This window comes from Trachemys scripta, chromosome 4 (assembly GCF_013100865.1).
Source record: "Trachemys scripta elegans isolate TJP31775 chromosome 4, CAS_Tse_1.0, whole genome shotgun sequence".
Taxonomy (NCBI): Eukaryota; Metazoa; Chordata; order Testudines; family Emydidae; genus Trachemys; species Trachemys scripta.
Window position 1 is genome coordinate 80,950,525 of NC_048301.1, and position 25,739 is coordinate 80,976,263.

Here is a 25,739-nt window from a genome sequence, read left to right on the forward strand (position 1 = left end):
GGGGGGGGGGGGGGGGGGGGGATCTTATTCTACTTCTAGCAAAAAGACATTTTTCTTTTACCTTAAATATACTACCTTTGGGGCCTGCTATAACAAATTACTGAGGTTCAATACTGCTGTTTCGGTGGGGTGACGCTGGGGAAGGAGGGTTTGTTTCCACGGGGCAGGTGGCGCTGGGGGGGGGTTTCGGCAGCGCTGGGGGGGATTGTTTTTGTGTGGCGGGTGGCGCGGTGTTGTGTTTTGGGTGGCGCTGGGGCAGGGTTGGCAGCTCTCGGGGGGGTTTCGGCCCTCAGCTGTTTTCTTTGGAGTAATATGGCCCTCACCACTTTATGAGTTGTGCAGGCCTGCTATAGTATCTGAGTGACTCAGGTATTTTTTGACTACCCCTGTGAGATGAGGGAGTATTATCTGAATTTTACAGAAAGGAAACTGAGGCACAGAGATTAAGGTCAGAATTATCCACTAAATCCGGAAACATTAGTCTACAACACAATGACATCATGTCCTTCACAAGCCAAGTGCTTGGTCTTGTGTTCAAATAATTGAAAGGACACCCAATTACCAGAGATTTTGGGCAATAATTTATACACCAATGCCACAAATGAAAATCAGAGCAACAGACTACTAGATGTCTACAAAGTGCTCCACAGCACAGCTATATTCCATGAAAAATCACATAATGACCTCACTGAACACCAAGTGGGTTTAAGCTTAGAGATAACAAGGTTAGGAATGCCTGAAATCAAGTTAATTTTGCAAACCTTCCCCAAGATGCAGTTTTATGATTTACCATTACAAACCTGGAGGGCAAACCATCTGAGGCATATCCAAGTTTTGTGCTGGATTCATGGGCTGTGCTGATACGATGGCAGGATCAAGAGCCTGATTCTCAAACTCCAACATGGAATCCTAATAGAATAATTCAACAGGATTCAAGCATGCTTTTAAAAATGTATTAAATTATATTGTTATGATCAGGGATTTGGTCTTTTTTTAAAAAACATGAAAAATAGGAATATCAATATATTTAAAATCAACCTAGATTTCAAGGATTCTCCTACACCATTCACAACCCCAAAATTATAGAACTTACCTCCCAATTATGAAGTATACACTGAAGAGAAGATAATGTAACTATGGCAGCTTGTTTTCACAGGCAAACAGAATAAAGTACAAAAGACAAGCAGGTAACCTGCTCTTTACTACTTAGATGGCTTTATTATTTTTACTTTATATAACTGAGGCATTACTAACAAATGTAAGAGTTTAGTGTCCCTCTTAAACCAGTTCACCACAGCAGAGCAACTACATACCTGCATGAAGTTGTATGGGCCCTGCATCTGTGCCATGAGGTCCTGTACTCGCTGTTTCCTAACAAGAGGGTCTGCTTGAGTCACAGTAGTGAGAGCATGGGATTCAGGAACTGGAGGAGATGTAGCTTGTGGTTGTTGCTGGAGTGAATTTACAACCTAGTGAGGAAGTAACAATTGGCTCATTGGTTTCATCTACATATTTGGTTGAGACAATATCAGAAGTAATTTATCAAAAAGAATAAAAACTTGTAACTTTAACTACAAAGGTTTGGCAAACTAGTAAGTGCAAAACAACTCCAAGTTCTTGGAAAAGAGTATTACTGTAGCTTTCTACAATGCCCACACAAGGGCCTCTATTACCAGTATGTAGATTTCCTAGAAGGAGGTTTAATGCCTTATATTTCCTATATATTTCCTTTGCTTTTTTCAAAAATATGACCTGCTCAAAGAATGCTGCTGGGACAAAAGGTTTAGCAACAACTGCAATTACTTCAATTATTCAGTATCCATCCACCCACCATTGTGGTGCACTGTTTTTGACAGGTGAAATGCAAAATCAATTGTTTATTTCTACAAGCCCTGGGAGAGACTGTGCCTTTGAGGCCTAGCTTTGCCAGAGCCCCTGACAAAACGATGCTTTGCCTGGAGACATCTCAGCCAGCCTGGACCTGGGGAGAATGAGACTGATGGGTAAGGCCTGCTTTGCTTTGCAGACCCGACACTTGATTTTTTGAACCTTAGCAGCATCGTTTGGGAAAAAACACTGGTGCTTCTCCTGGGAAAAGGAAGCCACAGGACACATTTAGTTATCTGATGTTGGCCACTGTAAGCAGGAAATTAGACTAGAGGGACCATAGATCTGTTTGTGTCTGGTAATTCCTATTCCCAATCTTTTTTCTCAGCATCTCTCTCCTTATATCTCACTCATCTTTCTTTGTCTTTTGCTTTCTCTCCATCCAGCCTTCTGCCTGTCCACCTTTCACTCTTTCCCTGTCTGTTTCTCTGACCATTGTGCTCCATGTGTTTAGCAATAGTTTTTAAATGGAAGGTGCTGCTTAGTTTGGATCTTGTTGACAGAGACAAACTTCAAAGCACATTGCTCGGTTTTCCAGGTGAGATCCTCCATTTAGTGGCTTCTACTGAAAATTGCCCTGGCAAATAGTTTTTCTACATTTGATAGAAAAGCCAGTACAGGAGGTCATCTTTTCCCAAAGAAGTATGTTTAAGCCAGACTGGAAGTACATTAGTTCTATACTTGTGTCTGTGTGTAGAATATTTTCTTCTTGGGTTTTCTTTCAAAATCAGAGACATTTTCATTCTCTCTCTCTTTCTTTTCACTCTCTCACTCTCCCTCTTCCCCTGTGCCCCAGGAAGCACTCTGATTTCAGAAAACCTTTCCCATTCATGAGAAGTCATATGTAAAGTATCCAAATGGTTCATCACTTACCTACCGCCCCAACAAGAGCACTTGCTGGAATATTGAGAAAGGTAAGTGCTCCTCAGTTGAGGCATAGGTAAAGTGGAAAAAATACATCATTTTCTCTGCACAACATACAACGGAGACTCTTATTCATAGGTTTCCTCTTTCTCTAACTGTTCCCTTTTCCATTGATTGCATGTTTAAATTTAGTGATGATTGTGAATTGCAGGTAGTCTTATCCAAAGATAAGTTGAACTGTACCTGAATTCCAGCATTGAAAGATTAGTAACCAGAAAATTCCCACCAATCATACCTAAGCCACTGCACTTTCTGGTCTTTCTGTAGGATAGTGCTGCCTGGTTTGGATCTGGTTTCTTGAGAGAACAAGCACATTGCTGGGTTTCAATGCAGAACAGAACTCTATGTTTTCTGCTTTTTTGCACAGACTAATGCTCTCTCTAGAGGAAGATTTCCCAGGCAGAGGTGGGTTGGCTGCCACCAGAAAGGGGGTTCCAAAGAGGATGGATCTAGACTGTTCTCAGTGGTACCAGATGACAAGACAAGTAATGGTCTCAAGTTGCAGTGAAGGAGGTTTAGGTTGGGATATTAGGAAAAACTTATTCACTAGGAGGGTGGTGAAGCACTGGTATGGGTTCCCTAGGGAGGTGGTGGAATCTCCTTCCTTAGAGGTTTTTAAGGTCAGGTTTGATATAGTTCTGGCTGGGATGATTTAGTTGGGAATGGGTCCTGCTTTGAGCTGGGCATTGGACTAGATGACCTCGGCGTTGGACTAGATGACCTCCTGAGGTCCCTTCCAACCCTGATATTCTATGCTTCTCTACCAATCAGGCTATGGAAGTGTCTACACTTGGAAGTTTACCAAAATAGTTATTCAGGTATAACTCCCCATGTGGGCATACTTAGAGCACGTCTACACTTGCAAAGTTACAGTGCTGGCAGTTACAGTGCCGCTCAGAGAGCGCCGAAGGAAAACCGCTGTTGTGTGTTCACACTGACAGCTGCCTGCGCAACAGCATGTTCATATTTATGACACTATTCAGAATGTAACACTATGGGCAGCTATCCCACAGAGCCCCTCTTTCTCTTTTGCCGCTAAGACTTGTCGGAAGGCAAAAGTGGTCGCAGGGCATCCTGGGTCCTGTCCCAATGCCCTGTGATTCACTGCTTCGCATCCCAGCAATCCCTGTGCTTCCGTCTGCATTTGGCACCATCTTTCAACAGTTTGTGTATTGTGCGCCCTGCCCTGCCTCTTTCGGACAGCAGGAATGGATTCCAAGCTGTTGACCAGTATGCGGTTTGCACTGACTAACACGTCACGAGTGGCAGTGGAGTTATTCCTTGAAACTACAAAGGCAAGAAGAGTGTGACATTGATCTCGCCACACGTAATAGCTACGACATGAGATTGCTTGTGGCATTCACAGAGGTGCTGATGACAGCTGAACGTCGCTTTTGGGCTCAGAAAACAAGCACTGAGTTGTGGGATCACATCATCAAGCACGTCTGGGATGATGAGCAGTGGCTGCAGAACTTTCGGACGAGGAAAGCCACATTCATGGGACTATGTCATGAGCTCGCCCCAGCCCTTCGGCGCAAGGACACGAGCTGCCCGGTCACTGGAGAAGCGCGTGGCGATTGCACCGTGGAAGTTGGCTACTCCAGACTGCTACTGATTGGTTGCTAACCAGTTCAGAGTGGGAAAGTCGACCATTGGAGTTGTGTTGATGGAAGCGTGCAGGGCTATTAATCACATCCTGCTCCAAAAGACCATGACTCTGGACAACGCGCGTGACATTGTGGTTGGCTTTGCACAAATGGGCTTCCCCAACTGCAGAGTCGTGATCGATGACATACATTCCAATTCTGGCATCGGACCACCTAGCCACCGAGTACATTAATCGCAAGGGGTATTTCTCAATGGTTCTCCAGGTGCTTGTGGATTACCGTGGGTGTGTCACAGACATTAACGCAGGCTGGTCTGGAAAGATGCATGATGCACACATCTTTTGGAACACTGGCCTGTTCAAGAAGGTGCAAGCAGGAACTTTCTTCCCGGACCAGAAGATCACCATAGGGGGAAGTCGAAACACCCACTGTGATCCTGGGAAACCCCGCCTACCCCTTAATGCCATGGCTCATGAAGCCATACACGGGGCAACTTGACAGCAGCAAGGAGCAGTTCAACAACAGGCTGAGCAAGTGCAGAATGACTGTGGAGTGTGCGTTTGGCCATTTAAAAGCCTGCTGGCGATGCCTGTTTTGGAAGCTGGACGTGGCCGATGACAATATTCCTGTGCTTACAGTCGCGTGCTGTACGCTTCATAATATTTGTGAAGGGAAGGGTGAAAGCTTCACTCAGGGCTGGACCGCAGAGGCTCAGCGTCTGGAGGCTGAATTTGAACAGCCAGAGACCAGGGCTATTAGAGGGACACAGCGCGGGGTCCTAAGGATCAGGGATGCTTTGAGACAGCAATCTGAAGCTGAAAGCCACTAATATTTGTTGCTATGCTTGGGATTGCAGTCCTTGTAATGCTAGGTGGTGATTGGTGCGCATGATGCAAGAAGGGGCCTTAACATAATTGTATGTTGCTTTGAAGTGCTTTTTGCTTTTACTTAATACAATAAAGATTGCTTTCAAACAAACAATTCTTTTATTGAAAGACAACAACCAGAGGAGAGAGTCAAATGAAAAAAATCATCAGCAGGGAGGTGGATAGAGGAAGGGAATGAAGGTCTCAAGATGAGGAGGGGTCCTGGATGGCTACAGATTTGTGTATGTCCAGGGATCATACCCAACCTTCTCCTTTGGGGTACGATGCAATGGGTGCTGTACGTCAGCAGGGCCAAACTGCAGAGGGATGGATGTTGAGTGCAGTGGGTAGTGGGAGTCCACACTGCTGGACTGTGAGGAATGGAATGCTGCGGGTAGAGAGTGGAGCCAGGAGGTTGGTAATAGTGTGTTGGCGGTGTGGGGAGGCACATGGGAATGAATTTTGCGACAGCGGCTGCAGGGGAGGGCAGGCGGGCATGGAGCTGTTTGGTTTGAAGAGCTGGTAACTCCTGGAGGGTGTCCGCTTGGTGCTCCATAACTTAAGAGCCACTCTGTGGCTTCTTTCTGGTGTGCCGCCTTCTCCTTTCAGACCCTTTTCTTGCTGTCCTGCCACTCTTTCAATTCTTTTTTCTGAGTGGCGAAGTGCATCATAACCTCATGAATCAAGTCCCCCCTTAGTTCTTCTTGGATGCTTTCTAATTCTGTACAGACATTCTGCCGCCGATAACAAAGAGGGAGGCTGTGCTCTCAAGGTCATCTCTGAAGTTTAAATGCAACATTTTACATAAGCAGTGTTGTTTGCAACACAGACAACACTGTTTCAGTGCTTTAAAATACAGCCAGTACTCACACACCTGTCACTAACTGGCTGACCCCAGGCAAGCACACATGAACCACAAGACCCCCAAAACGGTGAGTAGCCACAGGGGCAGGGTAAATCACTGTTCCCGGACCCTGCTGTACGCTGGGCACGTGGCTCTTGGGCACTTGGGGAGAGCCAGCCCTGTAAGGTGGGCCTGATAATCATTCCTATCTCTATACTTTCCACAGGAAGTGATCATTATGGAAGATATCTCGCTGCTGAGGGTGAGCAGGGAATCAAGGGAGGGTCTTCTCCAAGCCTGCGGCTTCCGCCCTGGCTCCAATGCGGCTAGCCTGTGTGCAGCAATGATCCCCGCACCAGTTACGGCAAAGTAGCATGGGAAAGTTACCGTTAATGGGGCAAGAAACAAAGCAGCTCTGCCGAGGAACCTGCAGCAGCGGATTGCCCAGTACCTCCACAAGAGTTTCCTGGAGATCTGAGGGAGATTCCTATGAAGTGATGGAGTGTATCAGCCGCCTGTTCCACTGCTCAGGCGAGGCATGAGGTGGAGACAAGCCTGCTTTCTGAAACCCTCCTGCCTCCAACAACTCGCTTCATCAATTCCCAAAATCAGATCCACTTAGCAGGGGCCTCCTCTCCTGTTTGTGTTTTGCCAAGCTCCGACTGCTGTAACTGGGTAGGCTCCTCCGGGGTAGAAAAGAGCTCCTGACTGTATGCATCTCTGGCCTCTGAGTCATCCTCTGCCTGTGGGTCCCCCTCCCACTCTTCGTCCAAGATTGCCTCCTCCTGGCTCGGTCCACTCTCGACTGGCATACAAGCCAACAAAGTATCCACAAGGTCCTTCGCAGTGGAGGTGGGGTCGCCACCGAGTATCACGTCCAGATATTTGTAGAGCCCGCAGCTCGTGGACACAGCACTGGAGAGGTGGTTTGACTCCCGCGCCTTGTGGTAGGCGTTCCGCAGCTCCTTCACTTTGACCCTGCACTCTATCATGCATCTAGAAATCTGTCCGTAGGTATCATAATTCTGGCAGCTGGAGCGCAGCTGTGACTGCACTGCCTCCTCTCCCCAAATGCCAGTGAGGTCCAGCAGCTCGGCACTGCTCCAAGCGGGGGATCGCCTGGTGCGTGAAGCAGGCATGGCCACCTGGAAAGATGCGCTGAGACTAATGCACGCATCACCGAGCAAACAGGAAGGGGACTTTCAAATTTGCAAAGGAATGTACAGGGTGGGACTGACTGTTGGTCATCTGAGGGCAGGGCAGTAGAGTTCAAACTGATAGCCAGAAAGGTGAGCACAGGCATTGTGGGAAACTTCCCAGAGGCCAACTGCAGCGCTGTAATCACCACGGTGTCTGCACTGGCTCTGCAGTGCTGTAGCCCCGGCGCAGAAAGCTCTACACACCTTTCATCGGGGTGGTTTTTTTGGAGTGCTGCATCTGCCCAGTTTCTGTGCTCTAAATGGATTGGCAGTGTGTACACCTTAGGAGTTACAGTGCTCAAAGCTGCTTTACTGCACACAAACTTGCCAGTGTAGACGGGGCCTTATTTTGAAATCAAGAGTGCCTTTTTCCAATTTAACTTAATCCACTAAACTAAATCAGAAAAAGGCATTCAATTCTACAATAAGGGAGTTCCACACGGAGTTATTTCTGAATATTATTCAGGAATATCTATTTTGGTAAATGTCCAAGTGTAGACATGCCCTTATAGTCTGTTTCAATAGGGTTTCTAAATTTTAGGTAGGCCTAAACAGCTTTGTAGGGACTTAAGTAACCAGATGTTATCCTACATAAATTGCCTGAGAATGTAGTGACCTCTAGTCTCAGGCAGCATGGTCTAGAAAGAATGGGTGCCCAAACAGTATTCTAAGATAGGCCCAGAGGCATGGTTAAGCCTGGAGATGCAAGTTAAGATGTCAAGCAGTAGTCTCTTAAGTCTGCTCTGCAACCTGTATACCCTGAAAACAAACAGTATAAAGGATCTCCGCCACAACATTTGGAGAAAAAGAACAGTGGGATTCTTTACACATTAGCGTCTCAAGGGGGGTGGGTCACAGTAACAGGACTGCAGTATAGCATATGACTACATTCAGGCATGAAATAACTGAGAAGCAGGAGATGGCAGGCAAGAGAGGTTAAGGCTCAAAAGAGGCTCGTAACAGTGTCCAAACTTGAGAACATTCCCTGCTGATCCCCAGAAGCCAAGAACAGTGGTGGCCCTTTCAAATATTAATTGGGATCATTACTGGTAATCTGTCCAAAGCCTCTGTATCTAGGACTTTTTAGATGCCAAGATCTAAAGGGTTACAGACCAGTTTCAAGCAGACCCAACACCAAATTATGCAGAAATGCCTTTGAAAACTAGCTGTACTGGTCATTGTAAACGGTGCACATGCTTGAGGGGAATCAAGGGAAGAATGCAGTTTATAGGACCAAAAAAAAAAAAATTAACACCTGATTGTCTAAGACAAAGACTGTTCATAGTTGTGATTGCTAATACTCAATCATGCTCTAGAAGGGAGAAATTCTATGCTTACAGTATTAATTTCTGTGCCTTCATAGCTGGGTTCCTTTTGTGTCACCCTCAAATCCTGTCAGATGAGCTACTTTCTGATGGTGTCAAAAAATAGTCTTTTACTTCACTACCACTAGGTGTCTACAATTCATTAGTTTATGTGAATTATTAGTTCACATATAATATTCTGCACCTAGCAGGCATTTCCAGAGATGGAGATAGCTATTTGTGCCTGCCCAATGTTTTGGAAGAATTGATTAGTGTACAGATATTCCTGACTCATATTCCTCTTCTGCAGCATTTGAGCACAGATACGTGAAGTTAATTTAATACCACTTTAAAAACAGTGACCGATTTCCACTTCCTAAAAAATCCAGACGTAGCACCAATTTTGTGGGACTGGTGATGTTATGTTTTCCAAAAGCTACCCACTGAATGTGATGTCAAACTTCTAGATGTCTTGAGAGACCGTGGAGCAAAGGATGGAGGGAAGTGTGGCATTCAGAAACAGAACAGCAGCTCCCAGAGAGCACAGCATCACACAGTAATTAAGTTTTGAAAATCCTAGTGGCTAGGAACCCAGCTGAACTGAACACCCAGCACCAAGAATAAATTTAAAAACCCATCAACTTTCACCCACATTTTGGTTTAAAATTCCCCATGTCCAAGTGCACACAACTGGCCATCCAAAGGAGACCGTTTGAAAATTTCCATTATAAGTACATATGATTTAACACCATCTAAGAAGCATTGCCCAAAGTGAGGCTGTCAGTTTAAGTCCCCTGAAAAGGATTACACTACATTTAATTCCCTCTCACTTTATAAGGCCCAATTGTACATTTTTGCATTGTACAATCCCCAAAATGCCAATTATGGAGTGGATCAGTGTGAAATAAAATAGAAAGATGGTTTGGAGAACAGAAGTTAAATTGTAAAATACGTTTTGAAAATATTTATAAGATTGCAAGTGTGGATTCCCCCTCACTTAGATGTTGGTACAAAGCTTTGACAATAATTGATTCCATTTTTTTAAAAGTGGACACAAAACTTGGTTAGCAGCTATTGGCTGAATATAACGAGGCTATACAGCTAAAAAAATCATGGTTTGGAATTGACTATTAAAAACATCCAACCTAAGCAGTTTTGAGTAAATCTATAAAAACTGGACGTTTTTTGCATGAAATTTATAACTGCATCTTTTAAGAAATGTAGCACACTGAATTAGATCAGACAAAAGCAGGGCTGGAGAGAACCTCAAGAAGTCATCTAGCCCCCCGTGATGAGGCAGGACAAAGTATGCCTACCAGCAACCCTGCCAGATGCTTTTCTAACCTATTTCTTAAAGCCTCTACAGCCCTACGTAACCTGTTGTAGTGCTTACCTATCCTCAGTTAGGTATTTGCCTAATACCTAAGCTAAAATTTCCCTTAGCTTGGGCACTAATTTTTTAAGCCATAAAAAATTTGCAGAGGGGTAAATCTTGAGTATATCTTTGTAATGAAGGTTTTTAAAAAGAGAATTTAAGATCCCGGTCATTTCCACCACCACCCCATTTCCTTCAGAAGTGAACATTTCTCCTTCAGAGAAACTCATGAATTACCTCCTTTCAAATCATCAACTGTTCTCAATACAACCAAAGCCACAGGCTGTCCTCAGTTAAGATGGATGCTCACTTCTGACAGCAAAGGGGCTGGCATCTTCCCTGAAGATACAATGGCTTAATTCCCATTGCATAGTAGTGGCGATCTTTGCTAAGAGAAGCTGTGACCTCTGTCCCATGAAGTACATTGGGAGATGATGGCCACTTTAAAAAGAGGGCTATTCTTTGTGAACTTCTCTGAGGAAAAGGCTTTGTATGCTAGTCTCTACTGAAGAAAAAAAACATACAATTATGAAGACTGGGGGCAGGCTTTGGGCAGCATGAGTGACGTTATTGGCCGGCTGCAAGGATTTGAGGACTGGCACTGGCCCTAAGGTAAACTGAGTTTGAGACCCCTGTTTTAGAGCCTACAAGTCCAATCAGTCCTACATCTTGTTCCGCCAATGGCTAAGACAAACAAGTTTGTTTACATTTACAGGAGATAATGCTGTATTTACAATGTCACCAGAAAGCGATAACAGGCATTTGCATGGCACATTTGTAGCTGACATTGCAAAGTATTTACGTGCCAGGTATGCTAAACATTCGTATGCCCCTTCATGCTTTGGCCACCATTCCAGAGGACATACTTCCATGCTGATGACGCTTGTTAAAAAATGTGTGTTAATTAAATTTGTAACTGAACTCCTTGGGGGGGAGGGAGCAGGAGGGAAGAGAATAATATGTCTCCCTTTTACCCACATTCTGCCATATATTTCATATTATAGCAGTCTCAGATGATGACCCAGCACAAGTTCATTTTAAGAACACTTTCACTGCAGATTTTGACAACGCTAAGGTACCAATCTGAGATTTCTAAAGATAGCTACAGCACTCAACCCAACTTGATTTAAGAATCTGAAGTGCCTTTCAAAATCTGAGAGGGACGAGGTGTGGAGGATGCTTTCAGAAGTCTTAAAAGAGCAACACTCCAATGCAGAAACTACAGAACCCAAACCACCAAAAAAGAAAATCAGCTTTCTGCTGGTTTCATCCGACTCAGATGATAAAAATGCAGATGCTTTGGTCTGCACTGCTTTGGATTGATATCAGGCAGAACCCATCAGCACATGGACGCATGTCCTCTGGAATGGTGGTTGAAGATGAAGGGACATATGAATCTTTAGCGCATCTGGCCCATAAATATCTTGCGACGCCAGCTAAAACAGTGCCATGTGAACACCTGTTCTCACTTTCAGGTGACACTGTATACAAGAAGCAGGCAGCATTATACCCTGCAAATGTAAACCAACTTGTTTGTCTGAGCGATTGGCTGAACAAGAAGTAGGACTGAGTGGACTTGCGGGCTCCAAAATATTGAACTGCATTCAAAAATAAAACAATGTATTTTTGTATATAGTTCTACATTTCTAAGTTCAACTTGCATGATAAAGAGATTGCACCACAGTACCTGTATTAGGTGAACTGAAAAATACAATTTCTTTTTTGCTTTTTTACAGTGCAAATACTTGTAATCAAAAATGAACATAAGCACTGTACACTTTGGATTCTGTGTTGTAACTGAAACAATATATTTGAAAATGTAGAGACCACCCCAAAAAAATTAAATAAGTGGTATTCTATTATTGTTTAATCGTGCGACTAAACAGATTAATCGCTTGACAGCCCTAATTTTAATATAAGTGGGGTTTTTTTAGTCAAGGAATGGGATTTAAGCATCAGAATATGGCAGTCAGCAGCACAGTTATACAAATGGAAAATCTTCTCGCTATAGACTGGTGTCTCACATCCATTCCAAGTACCGTTCGTTCTGAAGGCCATGAATAAATCTGTGGATCATTAATTTCTGATGGACTGGTTATATCTGGCAGAGCAGATATCAAGATGGCTCCTCTTCTCTAAGAAATCCTGAAGCAGTGACAGGTAGTTACTCGATCTCAAGGCTGAAAGAGCCAGGAAGACACCACATGGAGTCAAAGGGGAAAAAAATATCTTTCTTGGAAGGTAGAAGCTCTGGAACTTGCTTCTACAGGAGATTAAGCTGAACCAAGCACTAATCCAGTCATACACTGAAAGATTACTTTTTATTTATATATATCTTCCTAATGGCTGGAATAAGTTCATGTCCAATCCACCGATCAAGAAGACAGTGGATAACTATTCTCTCCAATACATGAAAATGTGTGTAAAGAGCCCCTGTTATAGTACAGTGGTGGGTTTAAATATGTAGATAATACATCTATGTAAGTCACGGTATTTGTAAAATTCTTACTATTCGTGTTGTAATTCATGTGTGCAAAACAGAGTGTTAAAGCTGAATACTCATTTTCATGACTTGTATGAAGAATGAATAATGCATTAACAGTTTTCTTTGTAAGTATGACTTTTCTTCTAGAAGTAAATATATAGTACATATAGGTTTATCTACTTCTGAGCAAACTTGTGCACACCTGGCGGGCAAAGTAAGTTGTGGTTGAGTTTACATGTGGAACTAACAACTGTATCACCAGGAAACTGCATAAAGCAATACAGCTCCATAATGCTGTCAATAGCTGTAACTACAATTTAGAAGTTCTACATTGGCTATGCATCAGTGACAATTTTAAAATTGCTTGTTACTCTTCTAGTTCCACCTCCCCAACCTATTAATACACTACTAAAGTAACTTCCCCATTGAGATTTAGTTACATGCAAGGTTAGTACTATAGAGATCTTTGAGCTGGGTACACAATACAGGAAAATATGGCCAGCTCAAGATTGGTAAAAAGGTTTATTTTGGGGTTAAAATCTATTATGAACGTTTTGAAGAGTTGCGAGTCAGTGAAAACAGGGACTGCAATTTTACCAGCAGCACATAAGACATCTTACCTCAACCGTTTCAACTGTCCACTCATCTACCTGTTCCTTCTCACTGCTGCTGAACTGAGTCTCCGCCATGAACTGTCTGTTTACATACTAAAATAAAAATGAGAAAGTATGAAAGACAGACAGTGGCATTAAAGCTAAAATAGTGACTGCAATCTTTCCACTGAATAGTACCTCAGTTGATTCAACTTCACTTGGTTCAGTGTATTCTTCTGTTGGCTCAGGTTCTATGAGAAAAATATACTATTTTAGGCACATTCCATTAAGTAAATGTATGTTACTCTTTCCTTTAGACTTGGAGGGGGGGGCGGCGGGGGGGGGGGGGAAATAGTTAAATCCCAACCAGTAGTTTAACAGTTTATCTTCCTTTGACAATTTGACAAACACTGTTTTGGTTTAATCTTTGTGATTTTAGAGTTATGAGAACATAAGTTCTGTTCTTTAACCTACAGCTCTACAGCAAACTGGACTAGAAAGATGTGGGAAAGCAAGATATGGTGACCAATTTTAAATCTACATGATAGCACATAAGCAGTTTCACTGTTAAGATGTATTCCTAGTTTAGAAGTTGCAGTGAACTTTATCTTGAATGCATATTTTGAACCTTTGCCCACTCAATGAAGATCCCATTAAGCATCTGTGCCTCCTTAGGCTGCTGCTATACTCAGGATTTTAACGGCTAGTTAGCTCATTCTTCACATTTATGCACTTTGTAAAAGAACATATGTAGCCTGGCTACATAATAGATAAATGCAAAGCATGAAATTCTGTCTAAAGCACTAGACTGACTGAATAGTTTAGATATATTAGCTTGATTTATTTCACATTTGTAATTATTTTTCCACTGCTCTCATGGATCCTAGCAAGTAGGAATAACAGTAGACCTACAACTTACCCAAACAGATAAATGTACTTACCAGCTTCTGCTACAGGATCTTCCACTGTAGGTGCAGGGGCTGCCTCCTCTTCCTCACACAATCCATTCTGATGGTTGTGGGTACTATCAAAATAACTAGTTTGAAGAATGCGTTCAACAACATCCTTCAAGGCCTTGTCTGCAAAGGAATTAAATTCTGTCAAGTATAGACTAAAAGATCATATAACTGTTTTCCAGGATGATGTCCATCGTTCCCCCCCCCCAATTTCATAAAACTTATTTTCCATTTATTGGTAGGAAACATTTACTGTCCAGAACTAATCTAATATCACTTTGAATTTAATTATCTACCACAGAACGTCCTCTGGATTTTAACAATCAGAAATGAAAAGCATTTCCCGAGTTGTGCCAGCACTGCATACTGCCTGTTTGCACATTAAACCATGGTAATTTAAAGAGCAGCTGACAACTCCAAAGTCATTTTGAAGCAATTCTGCTTCTTGAATCTATGAAAAGCTGAACTTCATTTTTGACTAGATCCTAGGGGGTAAGTATCTTAAAACGTACCATGAAAGAAGCAGTTAGATATTGATAATGCAAGAATAAGCAAGATCTCCACGAGGTCTGTGTATACCCCCCAGAACCATAGCATAATCCTAGAGTCCTGGAATGAGTGCAAAGTCTAGGTCGGCAACCTAAGGCATGCAAGCCGATTCTGAATGGCACACTGCTACCTGCCGCAGTCCTGGCCCCCAGTCCCACTCAGCCCCCACGCCCACCGCTCTCCCCTGCAGGGGCAGGAGGCAGAAGCTTGGTTCTGCGGCAGCCAAGCTTCCCTCGTCCCCCGCTTCTTCCCCCAGCATGGTGCTTTCCTGCCCCTCCTCCTCCTCCTCCCTGCCGCCGATCAGCTGATAGCCCTTGCAAGGGGGAGGGGGACCAGTGGCAGCGTGCTCACTGCTCTGTAGAGGAGGCAGAGAAGAGGTAGGGACGGAGCCTTGAGGAAGGGGGCGGAACAGGGCATATCCCTTCCAACCCCCTGCCATATGCCGCTTAGGGCAGGGGGCTGGGAGCACCCTCACGAGCCGAGCACCCCAGCCCTCTGCCCTGAACCACCCCCCCACACACACACCCACACCCCAGCCTTCTGTCCTGCACCCACCCACCCCCTCTAAATGGAAAACACAGCTGCATCTACTCGAAGATGAAGAGCAGCAACAGCCAGGCCAAGTAATCTGCCAATGAGAACTTGACATGTGTCCAGTCTTTATCGCACCAACATATTACAACCAACAGAACTGTTGCATGCAAAGTAGCTACAGAGGAATAGTGGCAATTGGTTGGGATACATTGAGTCATTTGACATCAGAGGTAAAAGTTGATCTGAACCTGTCTGTAAACCTATATCATAACTATATACAATTTTTAATAATGTAGCTTTTTACAACAAAAGTTCTTCAAATATAGCATAGACACAAGATTTCTATTACTTTTATTTATGGAAAGTTTGAAGAATTTTCTTCTGTTAAATTCATTTGGGAGTGAATTTAAGTATAGTAGATGCTAATTTTCTTAAAGAACACAGTTTTCAATGGATTTTACATCCAACTAATCTACTTAATTTTCTAAAATTTACTCTGTGCTCACAAATTAAGTTGTGTAACTTTGGAGGATACACTGCCTTTTTCATATATAGCAAAGAAGTTAAATCCCTGCTTTAAGTGCAAAATGGAATTCAGTCTAAAATATGGAGTCACAACCAGCACTTCCATACTAAGCTGAATGCACTGTAAAGCACACATCTACATATCTTGGGCCCATACAGGAAAATCCTAATAGTATCTAGTTGCCATTTAAAATGCCATGTTTTGTTCAGATTACAAGTAATTATTCTTTTGTGCATTATTTGTAATACTAAAAATAAATACTAGAAAGAAAACCCTGATTTTAACAGCACATTTTCTAGCGATGAAGAAAATAGAGGACAATTTCAACTGTAGAATAAGCAGCAACTGTAAATAAAAGCATAAGCAAAGATTGCTTTTTCTTGCGAAAATTCTGCTTTATGTACAAAAATATCTTCCTAAAACTCTTTTAAAGTTGTTTTCAACAATTCTTGACAAGGTTAGCACATCCTTATGTCACATTTTCAGCCTAAATTATCTACTTGATCCAAAAATCACAAAGTATCATTATGTCAGAGAATTATTACCTCAACAGTTATAGCAGTTTTCAGAAAATAGCAACCAACCCTGGAAATATTAAGCCCCTTATACTTTAATGGTTTATCTTATTCTTATTCACATAAACATACTTCAAAAACATCCATTCTGTGAAATACAATAAACAGCCATTAAAAGCTGTAATTTTCCTGAGATTGGTTTTAAAACCACTCTCCTTTAATTCCTTCAGCAGGAAGTTTCACTTCATCTCAAATTAAGCAATACATTTGGCTATAACAGTAGACAATCTATCTATCTATAACAGCTGTTTTCATAAAACCACATACGTAGATGGATTTACTTAAACTAATGAAACAAACGATTTCTTACTAAGAAACCAGATGCTATTCTTGCCAGATTTTCCAAAGAGCTTAACTCCCATTTAAGCACCCCAACAGAAGCTGAGCTCTCCTGAAAATTTGGCTACCATTTAAGCATTCCATTAAAAAAAAAGTCATAACTTGCCTTGTTTAAGGTCTAAAACTAACCAAGTACACATTTCATTGAGAAATATTCCTTGTTTAACCCGGTTTTCTAGAAAGCAAAAAAACAGCTACTATGCACCATCAGTGACAACACCGCTGAAGCAGCAGAAACTGTGGGCCCAGTAAATGATGAGTAAAGTCGTGTCAGTGCCAAATACAATATGCAGTAAGTTACCATTTCACTGAACTATACAGTTACAACATAGCTGAGACCAAGATAATTCAGTCACTATCCAGACAAGCAATTAGCAAAAGATAGCAATTCTGACAGTTAAAACTATTATCACAGGCATTTGTGATGTAACTTTTACTAATATATTTAGTACATTTTTTCCTTGCATTCAATGTTCTACTTTAAACATACTTACAGGTAGTTCCACAAACAGGCTTATCCTTCCCTTCCAGTAAGTCCCACAGGTGAATGGATGCTTGTTCATACTGTTCGTTCAACCTTCAACAAAAATATTAATTAATTGAAGCATAACATTACTCAACAGGTCTAAAAATTCTTATGCTGCAGATAATTAGAATAAATGCACTGATCAATATTAACATTACAGAGATTACTTAACAGTAAAACTAGCACATTACCTCATATTCATGTCCCGCTCAGGGTCTACTAGCTTGTAAAACTCATCCAGCATTGTCAGTTCCTCCTCTGTCAGTACAGGGATGCCATTTGATCCTTGTTTCAGGTCACTGCGCACTTCATCATCTCCTAATTTGTCCAAAATAAACTGCAGCTCAAGTACAGTCTTTAAACGTTTCTGTTCAGCTTCTTCTCGCATCAGCTGCTCCCGCCGGGCTGTCTTCTTTATTGTTTTCTGGATCTGCTCACAAAGAAAGGGGAACGTTAGATTCTATACTGGATTGAGTTAGACTACAACTCAAAATTATCTATGTATCCAGGGAACTGGCTTTTAAATGCCACCACAAATACTATATTTTCTTTATATAAAGCAGTGATACTCAAGACTGAGGTGCACGAGCCACAAGTGGCTCTTTGATATGTCCCTTGCAGCTCTTTACAAAACATATTAAAATACTGTGATATAATTATTAACCAATCAGGATGCTTTTACATTATTAACCAATTGTAGTTGACAAAATAATACTTGGTCAATCATTTTGCTGTGAGAATCTATACACACGCACTCCTGTCATACTGTTTAAACATGAATATATAGTACTATGGTAAATGAATCTATAAATTCCCACAACTGTGGCTCTTTTGGGTAATGCAAATCACTAATTTGGCTCCTGAACCACTGAGGTCTGAGCACCACTGCTATCAAGCTACTGGTTCTAATCATAACCAATATAACCATCATTAAGATTTTACCAAGATATTCTTCATATGTAGTGCCAGTGAAAGTATACTCCACTAAAAGAGAAAGATAACTGACATTTACCAACATTAGCTAAGATCAACTTTAGAGACCTACTGTTAGAATATTATATCATGATCCCACAACAAATCCCTTGTCTATTCATATACAGAGTTTTAAAAAGTCAGATGGAAAGGGCTGTGCCAGAGCAGTACAGGAATTCAGCTTCAGGGGGGGGAAAAAAAAAAAAAAGAGCATAGGCGCTACAGAGGAGGAAGAGCAACCCTTCACCATCAATCTGCATAAGTACTGGTGACAAACAGAATAAATCTTCTGGCTAGTGACGTCAGGGGTTATCAACACATTTTTGGTGGCCTCAGAGCGTGGCCACCAACTATTGCTGGTCGCAGCTCTGACCATTTTTCCTAAAATACTTTATTTGTTTTTCCTAAAGTTAGTTATGCACATAAACATTTCCAAATCATTTCAATTTATTTATTTAAGGTTTGGGGTGTTGGTTTTTTTTTTCCCCCTTCAGACTCAGTAATAAAAATGTACAGTTGTCTTCACTGGACCTAAACAGAATAGAGAAATAAATAAGGTGCTTTGCACGTTCTTGTCTTCGTTATTGTTTCTTTTGCTTTTTTGGTTGCTTTTTTTTAAACTTGTAAGTCTGCTGCTGTAAGAAGGGATACTTGTATGTTAACATCACTTTTCACAGCTTCCCAGCTAGCTATTAAGTCTGCTGTGAAAAGTGGTATTAAACAAATACAAATATCCTCGTTCACAGCAGATTTACTCAGCCCTGGCAAGCCCAAGGATAAATTAAGTCCTGGATGAGGAAGTGAGTAGGGAGGCAGAACGGGGCAGGGGCAACTGGGGGGACAAAAGGGGTGGGGAGAAGGGAGAAACCAATTCTATTTCTGCAAGTCACGGAAGGACAATGACTTTGTTCCTTGGCAGATTGAGGGATTCATTTAAAGTGATGCAGCAGGAAGAAGACTAGGTGGCATGGTAGAAAGAAGAGTTACTTATTTTACAGTAACTGTTCAAGACACATTGTCAGTGTGGATGAGAAGGTTACTCACTTTGTGCAGTAACTGAGGTTCTTCGAGATGGTTGTCACTGTGGGTGCTCCACTTTAGGTGTCTTGACGCCCTGTGCTTGTAATCTGAGATTTGTAGTAGCAGTGCCTGGTTGGGCCACGCATGAGCTGTAGCCATCTCGCGCTGCTTTAAGGGGTTACATAGCGATGCAGCCAACCATCCTCAAATTCCTTCTCTACCCCAGAAAATTGGCGTGAAACTCCGAAGTGTGTGGGGGCATAGTGGAGCACCCACAGGGACAACCATCTTGAAGAACCTCAGTTACTGCACAAGGTGAGTAACCTTTTCTTCTTCTTCAAGGAGTATCTCTGGGGGTGCTCCACTTTAGATGACTGTTGAGCACTGCCCCTCAGTGGAGGGGAGAGGCTTTGGAGTTGGTTCATTAGACAGTGGATAACACAGAGTCCAAACTGAGTGTCTGCTTCTGATTGTTGTTCTAAAGCATAGTGTTTAGTGAAAGTATGGGCGGATGTCAGTGATAGGCCACAGATGTTGAGAACGCTCTGGTGGAGTGTGTGCAAACTCCAAGTGGAGGTTGAAGATTGCTGTTTTGATAGCACAAATGGATACATCCAGATATCCATTTGGACAGTCTGTTTTGAGAAGGCTTGACCCTTCGAGCGTTCTGTTATGGAAATGAATAGCTGATATGATTTTCTGAATGTTTTTATTCTATGTAAAAAGCTAATGCTCTGCAAATGTCTAGCGTGTGGAGTGAGGCCTCCCTGCTGTCAGTATGGGGCTTCAGGAAAAATACAGGTAAGTAAATGGGCTGATTTAAATTAAAAAGGAGTCAATCTTGGGTATGAACTTAGGGTGCAGACATAGGATTACCTTATCCTTAAAGAATGTAGAATAAGATGGGTGTGCCATTAGGACACCTAATTCTCCCACCCATCTTGCTGACATGATGGCAATTAGAAAAGCAACCTTCACTGATAAGTGCAACAAAGCAAGCTGCAACGGATTCAAATGAGTTTCCCATGAGACTGCCTAGAACAAGGTTGAAATCCCACATGGGAGTAGGGTTTCTTAGTGTGGGATAAGAGTTTTCTATGCCTTTAAAGAAGCATTTAGTCATCAGGTGAGTGAAGATAGTAACTGCGTCCACCTTGTCATGGAAGGAGGTGATGGCAGTCAAATGTAATCTGACTGAGCTGGTGAATTTTGAAAGTCCCAGAATCCTTGACTATATACTAGGTATACTAGGGCCGACTGGAAAAATCGGTTTGTCCTGGCACCAAGTGCCGAATCATTTCCACCTACGTATGCATGTGTCTTTCTTGTGCTTAGTCTCTGACTGTTCAGTAGTATATCTTTCACTTCCTCGGAACACTCCTTCGACCCCCTTTAGCCATAGAGTAACCAGGTCTTGTGGCAGAGTACTGAGAAGTTGGGGTCACAGACCCGCCCTGCGTCCTGTGACAGAAGGTAAAGCACTAAAGGAAGGGTTCGAGGCAGTTTCACTGCCGTCTGTCTCAGGTATGGGAACCACATTTGTCTGGGCCACATGGGTGCAATGAAAATGACCCTGGATTTGTCCTGCCTGATCTTGTGAATGACTCAGCTCAGCAGTGGGATCAGAGGAAAAGCATACATCAGTGGCGCTTCCCACTTTATGAGAAGAGCGTCGCCCAGGGAGTGGTGTCCCAATCCAGCCCGGAAGCAATATTGTGGGCACTTGGCATTCTGAGCTGCTTCAAATAGATCTATGGAACCCCCAATAGGTTGAATATGGCTTTGAGAATTCAGGGATCCATTTCCGACTCATGGGTTTGTGAGAAATCTTGCTTAGTTGGTCCACTGTTGTGTTCTGACATCTCAGCAGATAGGATGTCAATATCTCTATGCTGTTGGTGATGCACCAGTTCCAGAGGCGTATTGCCTCTGCACATAGTGGGTGTGATCGTGCTCCCCCTTGGAGATTTATATAGTACATGCATGCTATATTGTCTGTAAGGATCTTGATGGCATTGTTCTTGATTAAAGGGAGAAAGTGCTCGCATGTGTTTTGGACTGCCCTTAGCTCCAAGGTTGGACTCCGCTGGGGACCAGTGGCCACGGATCGTAGTGTCACGTAAATGTGTCCCCCAACCAACTAGAGAGGTGTCTGTTGTGGAACTTTTTGTTGGAAAGGGATTCCTGAGCAGACATTCTGTGGTTGTGTCCACCCTGTTAGCGAGTCTTTTACCCTGCAGGGCTTCTGTTGAGAGAATGTCTGTGTGTTATATACACTGTTCAAAGCCAGGCCTGTAAGCATCACATGTGAAGCCTGCATATTTTACAACAAACATTGCTGGCAACATGTGCCCCAAGAGTTGTGCAGATGTTTGTGGGCTGTCCATCATGGCTGAAATTAGGTTGATTAGAGTGAGGAAGCACTATTGAGGGTAACATTGCTGTTTCTGTGAGATGGTCGAAGTAGGCGCCTATGAATTCCAACTGTTAGACAAGAATCAGGGCGGACTTCTGTACATTTATTTGTAACCCAAGGTGTGCGAACAGGGTTATCGTGGTTTGCGTGGCATTTATTGCGCCTTGCTGCCCTTATAAGGCAGTTGTCTGAGTATGGAAATATTATCACTCCTTGTTTGCAAAGGTGAGCTGCAACGACACCAAGAAACTTGGAAAAAACTCTTTGGGCAGTTGACAGGCCGAAGGGTAGCGCTCTGTATTGGAAATACAGATTCCCTTGGGTGAATCTCACGAATCTTCGGTGCACCGGGTTAAACTGTAATATGAAAATAAGCATCCCAGAGACAATCTCCTTTCTCTAATGCCAGAATTATTGTGGATAAGAGTCACCATTTTGAAATGTCGTGTTCTCACAAATTTGTTGAGTTTTCGCAAACCCAGGATGGGTCTCCACCTGTCGTTCGTCTGAGCAAGAAAATAAATGGGAATAAAAAACCTCTCCCTGTGTTGACATGGTACAAGTTCCACAGCACCCAATTGTACGAGGTGGTTTATTTACTGTTGTAACAAGTGCTCATGAGAGAGGTCCCTGAAGAGGGATGGGGAAGTGGGGTGGGTAGGTGGGATAGAAAAGCCTTTCTGGGTAATCTCCAAAACCCATTTGTCTGTTGTGATAGTGTTCCAGACAGGATAGTATGGTGACAGACAGTCTCCAAATGGGCAGGAGACCGGATGTGGTTCAAATGGGCAGGAGACCGGATGTGGTTCCAGAATCAGAGAATGTGGAGGTCTTGTGCCCTCGACCAGACCACACCTTCAAAATGACTGTCTGGCGGTAGATGGTTGAGACACTGAAGGCTGATTTTAGCTCTGACAACGTCTGGTCTGTCTTTGTTTATTTCGTTAGTCATACGGTCTTTGGGTCCGAGAATATGGGGCAGGCTGGACTCTTTGGTTGTAAAACCTGCCTTGTTTCTTTTTGTTTGCAGGTACATATATGCTCAGGGTTTTTAAGATCGCCTGTGAGTCCTTTAAGGTGTGTAAAGGACACATCGGTTTTGCCAGCAAGCAATTTTTGACCCTCTAAGGGTAAGTCCTCCACAGTGGACTGGACTTCCCTGGGGAACCCCAAGAGGTGGAGCCAGGATGCACGGCACATGACCACGGATGCAGCGATGGACTGTGCTGCTGTGTCTGCAGAATCAAGAGAGGCCTGTAAGGCTATCCCGGCAATGAGAGACCCCCTCAGAGAGGTTTGCCTTATATTGTTCCTTTTTGTCATCGGGTAAACTTTCAATAAAGTCAATGGAGGATTACCTGTTTTGTTCATTCCCTCTGGGGCACATGGCTTTGGCCACTGTCGGAAGACCAGATACTAGGCTAGATGGACCTTTGGTCTGACCCAGTATGACCGTTCTTATGTTAATTCCAACATTTTGTGAAACAGATTATGTGTGTATTTTGCCAAATACACACATGGCCAAATAATTGGCTATGCGGAACTGGAGTGTGGCAGAGGAGTAGGCTTTCTGACCAAAAAGGTCTAGCCTTTTCCAGTCCTTATGACACAGGGTAATTCCGGACTAGTGGTGTTTTTCCTTTTGGTTGACCACATCCACCACCAGCGAGTTTGGTGCGGGATGGGTGAATAAAAACTCAGCTGCTTTTGCTGGCACATAATACTTTTTGTAAAACCTCTTATAGGAGGGAAGTGCTGTGACAGGTGTCTGCCAGATTATTTTTGCAGCTTCCATGATGGCATCATTAATTGGCAGTGCTATCTTCGCTGTTAGGGATGCCTGGAGTACGTCCATGAGCTTGTGTTGGGTCTCCGGTAGCTGCGCTAGCGAAACATCCAGAGATTCAGCTACCCTTTTGAACAGACTTGAAAAGATTTGAAATCATCCCCCATAGTAGGGGGTGGTAGCATTATTGTTTCATCTGCTGACGAAGAGGAGATGTGAGTGGTCAGCAGGGTGTCACCTTCAGCTGTGTTCTCTTATGTCTCTAAGGGTGCTGGGACAGCTGGTGAAGGGGACCGTGTTGTTCTGGACCTCGGTGGTTAGGGGGCCTGAGGTTTTGGGCCTATAATTAAGGCTCAGTGTTTGTCACGGATTCCGTTACTTTTCAGGACTTCTGCAGCGGCCCGTGCGGCTGGCTCGGGGGCCGCCTGAGCAGCTTAGGCAGCCCTGGGCCAGTTGTACTGGCTGTTGCTGGGGCAATCTCGGGGCCCCCTGCAGCAGGAGTTTGGGTGTGGGGGGGCTCAGGGCTGGAGACTGTGGTGTGGGGCCGTGCTTACGGGGGGGGGGGGGGGGGAAGGGGCCGGATCCCCAGAAAGGCAACAGAAACTCTCCTCCCTCAGCTCCTAGTTCCATGTGCTGCCTCCGCCCACAGGCACTGCCCCCACAGCTCCCACTGGCCGCAGTTCCCAGCCAATGGGAGCTGAAGAACCAGGGCTTGGGGCGGAGTGGAGGCATATAAGCATACGTTGCCACTTCCCAGGAGCCGGGTAGGGAACCTGCTCCAGCACCGCAGCCCACCTCCCAAGTTTTAGCCGGGTATATAGTAAAAGTCATGGACAGGTCACGGGCCGCAAAGTTTTGTTTACTGCCTGTGACCTGTCCATGACTTTTACTAAAAATACCCGCGACTAAAACATAGCCTTACCTATACAATGCCCATGGATCCCAGTATGGCCAGTTGGGTGGCAAGGGTATAGGAGGCGGTGTCCATGGCTGCCCACACCAGTCCCGCATGTATGTAAATGTTTGGTGCTGAGAAGGGTCAAGATTTAGGTGAGGAGTGGCAAGGAGTGTACATTACTTCTCATCCTCTTCTTCCTCATTGCTGGAGAGGGGAGGGGCTGATCCACAGGGAGTGGTTACCACCCTCGGTCCCAGTCTCACTGGGGTACCATCTGTACCAAGTAGGGGAGTTCCAGGTGTGGAGGCCACTATCAGGTCTGCATGCCTCATGAATTGCTGCGAAACCGCGAGGCTTGGTGCCGGGGACGGCATCATGCACTGACCAGGAATTAGGGTCAAAGCTGTTGGTACCGACCACTTGGAGCTGTGCTGAATAGGTACAGCAGGTGGCGCCATTGTAGTGCTCAGTGCCATTGCTTTCTTTGGCTCCGTAGGTGCCAAGCTGAGAGGTTTGATTTTACTGCGTGCACCTCCATTAGAACTTGTCCGCATAGGGTCTTAGGTCCTCGGGACGTCTCTGTACTGGACGTTCCCGGTGCCTCACTGTCCGGCGCTCTCGGCGTCATTGGTACCAGGGGAGATTTTTCATTTGGAGATAACTTTCTTTTAGGCGATTCTCATTGTGGAAATGAGTGTAATAGCTTTTTGGTAACCTTCCTAGGAGCAGGCTCCTAGGCAGCTGTTGTTGAAGCAGATCCCCTGTCAGATGCCGCCACTAGCGACCGTTGGCCAAGAGGTGTCCTGGACTCTGGGTCGGAGGCAGGTCTGAGGGATTTCTCCATCGTCAGGAGCCTCAATTGGAGATTCTGGCCTTCCTTGTCCTAGCAGTCAATTTTCTGCAGTGCAGACACTTTGGGGTAATGTGTCTCTCGCCAAGGGAGCGGACACACTGTGCGTGGTCGTCAGAGACCAGTATGGAAAGTCTGCAAGTCAGGCTGCGTTTAAAGCCAGGTGAGCCAGGCATGTCTGAGAGAGCAAGTCCTTTGGAAAAAGAAATGGGATAACCCTGTTTCTCTCCCCCACTTCCCCCTTTTTTTGTTTAAAGGCAATAGTCGAGTATCCACCGGGGAGGCAGGTGTAAAGAGGAAAGGGAAAGATTTTTTCTTAACATTAAATAAATAAATAAATAAAAAGGACAAAGGGGTAGGGTAGCTAACTATAACTAAACTAACACTATCGGAAACACTACAAACTATTAAGCTTACCTGAGGTAAGAAAAGGCACGGCTGGTGCTCCAACTCAAGCCCAAGGCACTAAAGAAGGAAGTGGGGGGCGGCTGGCTGCACACCGCTCTGTAACCGCTCGGAGTGGTGTAAGATGGCTACGGCACGTGCATGGCCCATCTGGGCACTGCTACTACAAATCTCCAATTACAAGTGCAGGGCGCCAAGTCACCTAAAGTGGAGCACCCACAGGGACACTCCTCGAAGAACCCATACCTTCTGGTGCACATGCGCCTCACACACAAGAGGAATCTTTTGACCAGCACTCAATTA

The 25,739-nt window shown here is 43.9% G+C and overlaps 1 protein-coding gene across 3 annotated transcripts in view; it reads right to left on the minus strand.

Annotated features, from left to right (window-relative positions):
- CAPRIN1 (cell cycle associated protein 1) overlaps positions 1-25,739 on the minus strand; it is a 93,548-nt gene that overhangs the window by 26,822 nt on the left and 40,987 nt on the right. For all 3 annotated transcript variants that reach the window (XM_034769705.1, XM_034769703.1, XM_034769704.1), the window contains exons 5-11: positions 17,281-17,519; positions 17,058-17,140; positions 14,026-14,163; positions 13,283-13,335; positions 13,112-13,198; positions 1,314-1,469; positions 801-909 (exon numbers count right to left, since the gene is read on the minus strand). In XM_034769705.1, coding sequence (XP_034625596.1) covers positions 801-909; positions 1,314-1,469; positions 13,112-13,198; positions 13,283-13,335; positions 14,026-14,163; positions 17,058-17,140; positions 17,281-17,519 — 865 coding nt within the window. The remainder of the gene's footprint in view (positions 1-800; positions 910-1,313; positions 1,470-13,111; positions 13,199-13,282; positions 13,336-14,025; positions 14,164-17,057; positions 17,141-17,280; positions 17,520-25,739) is intronic.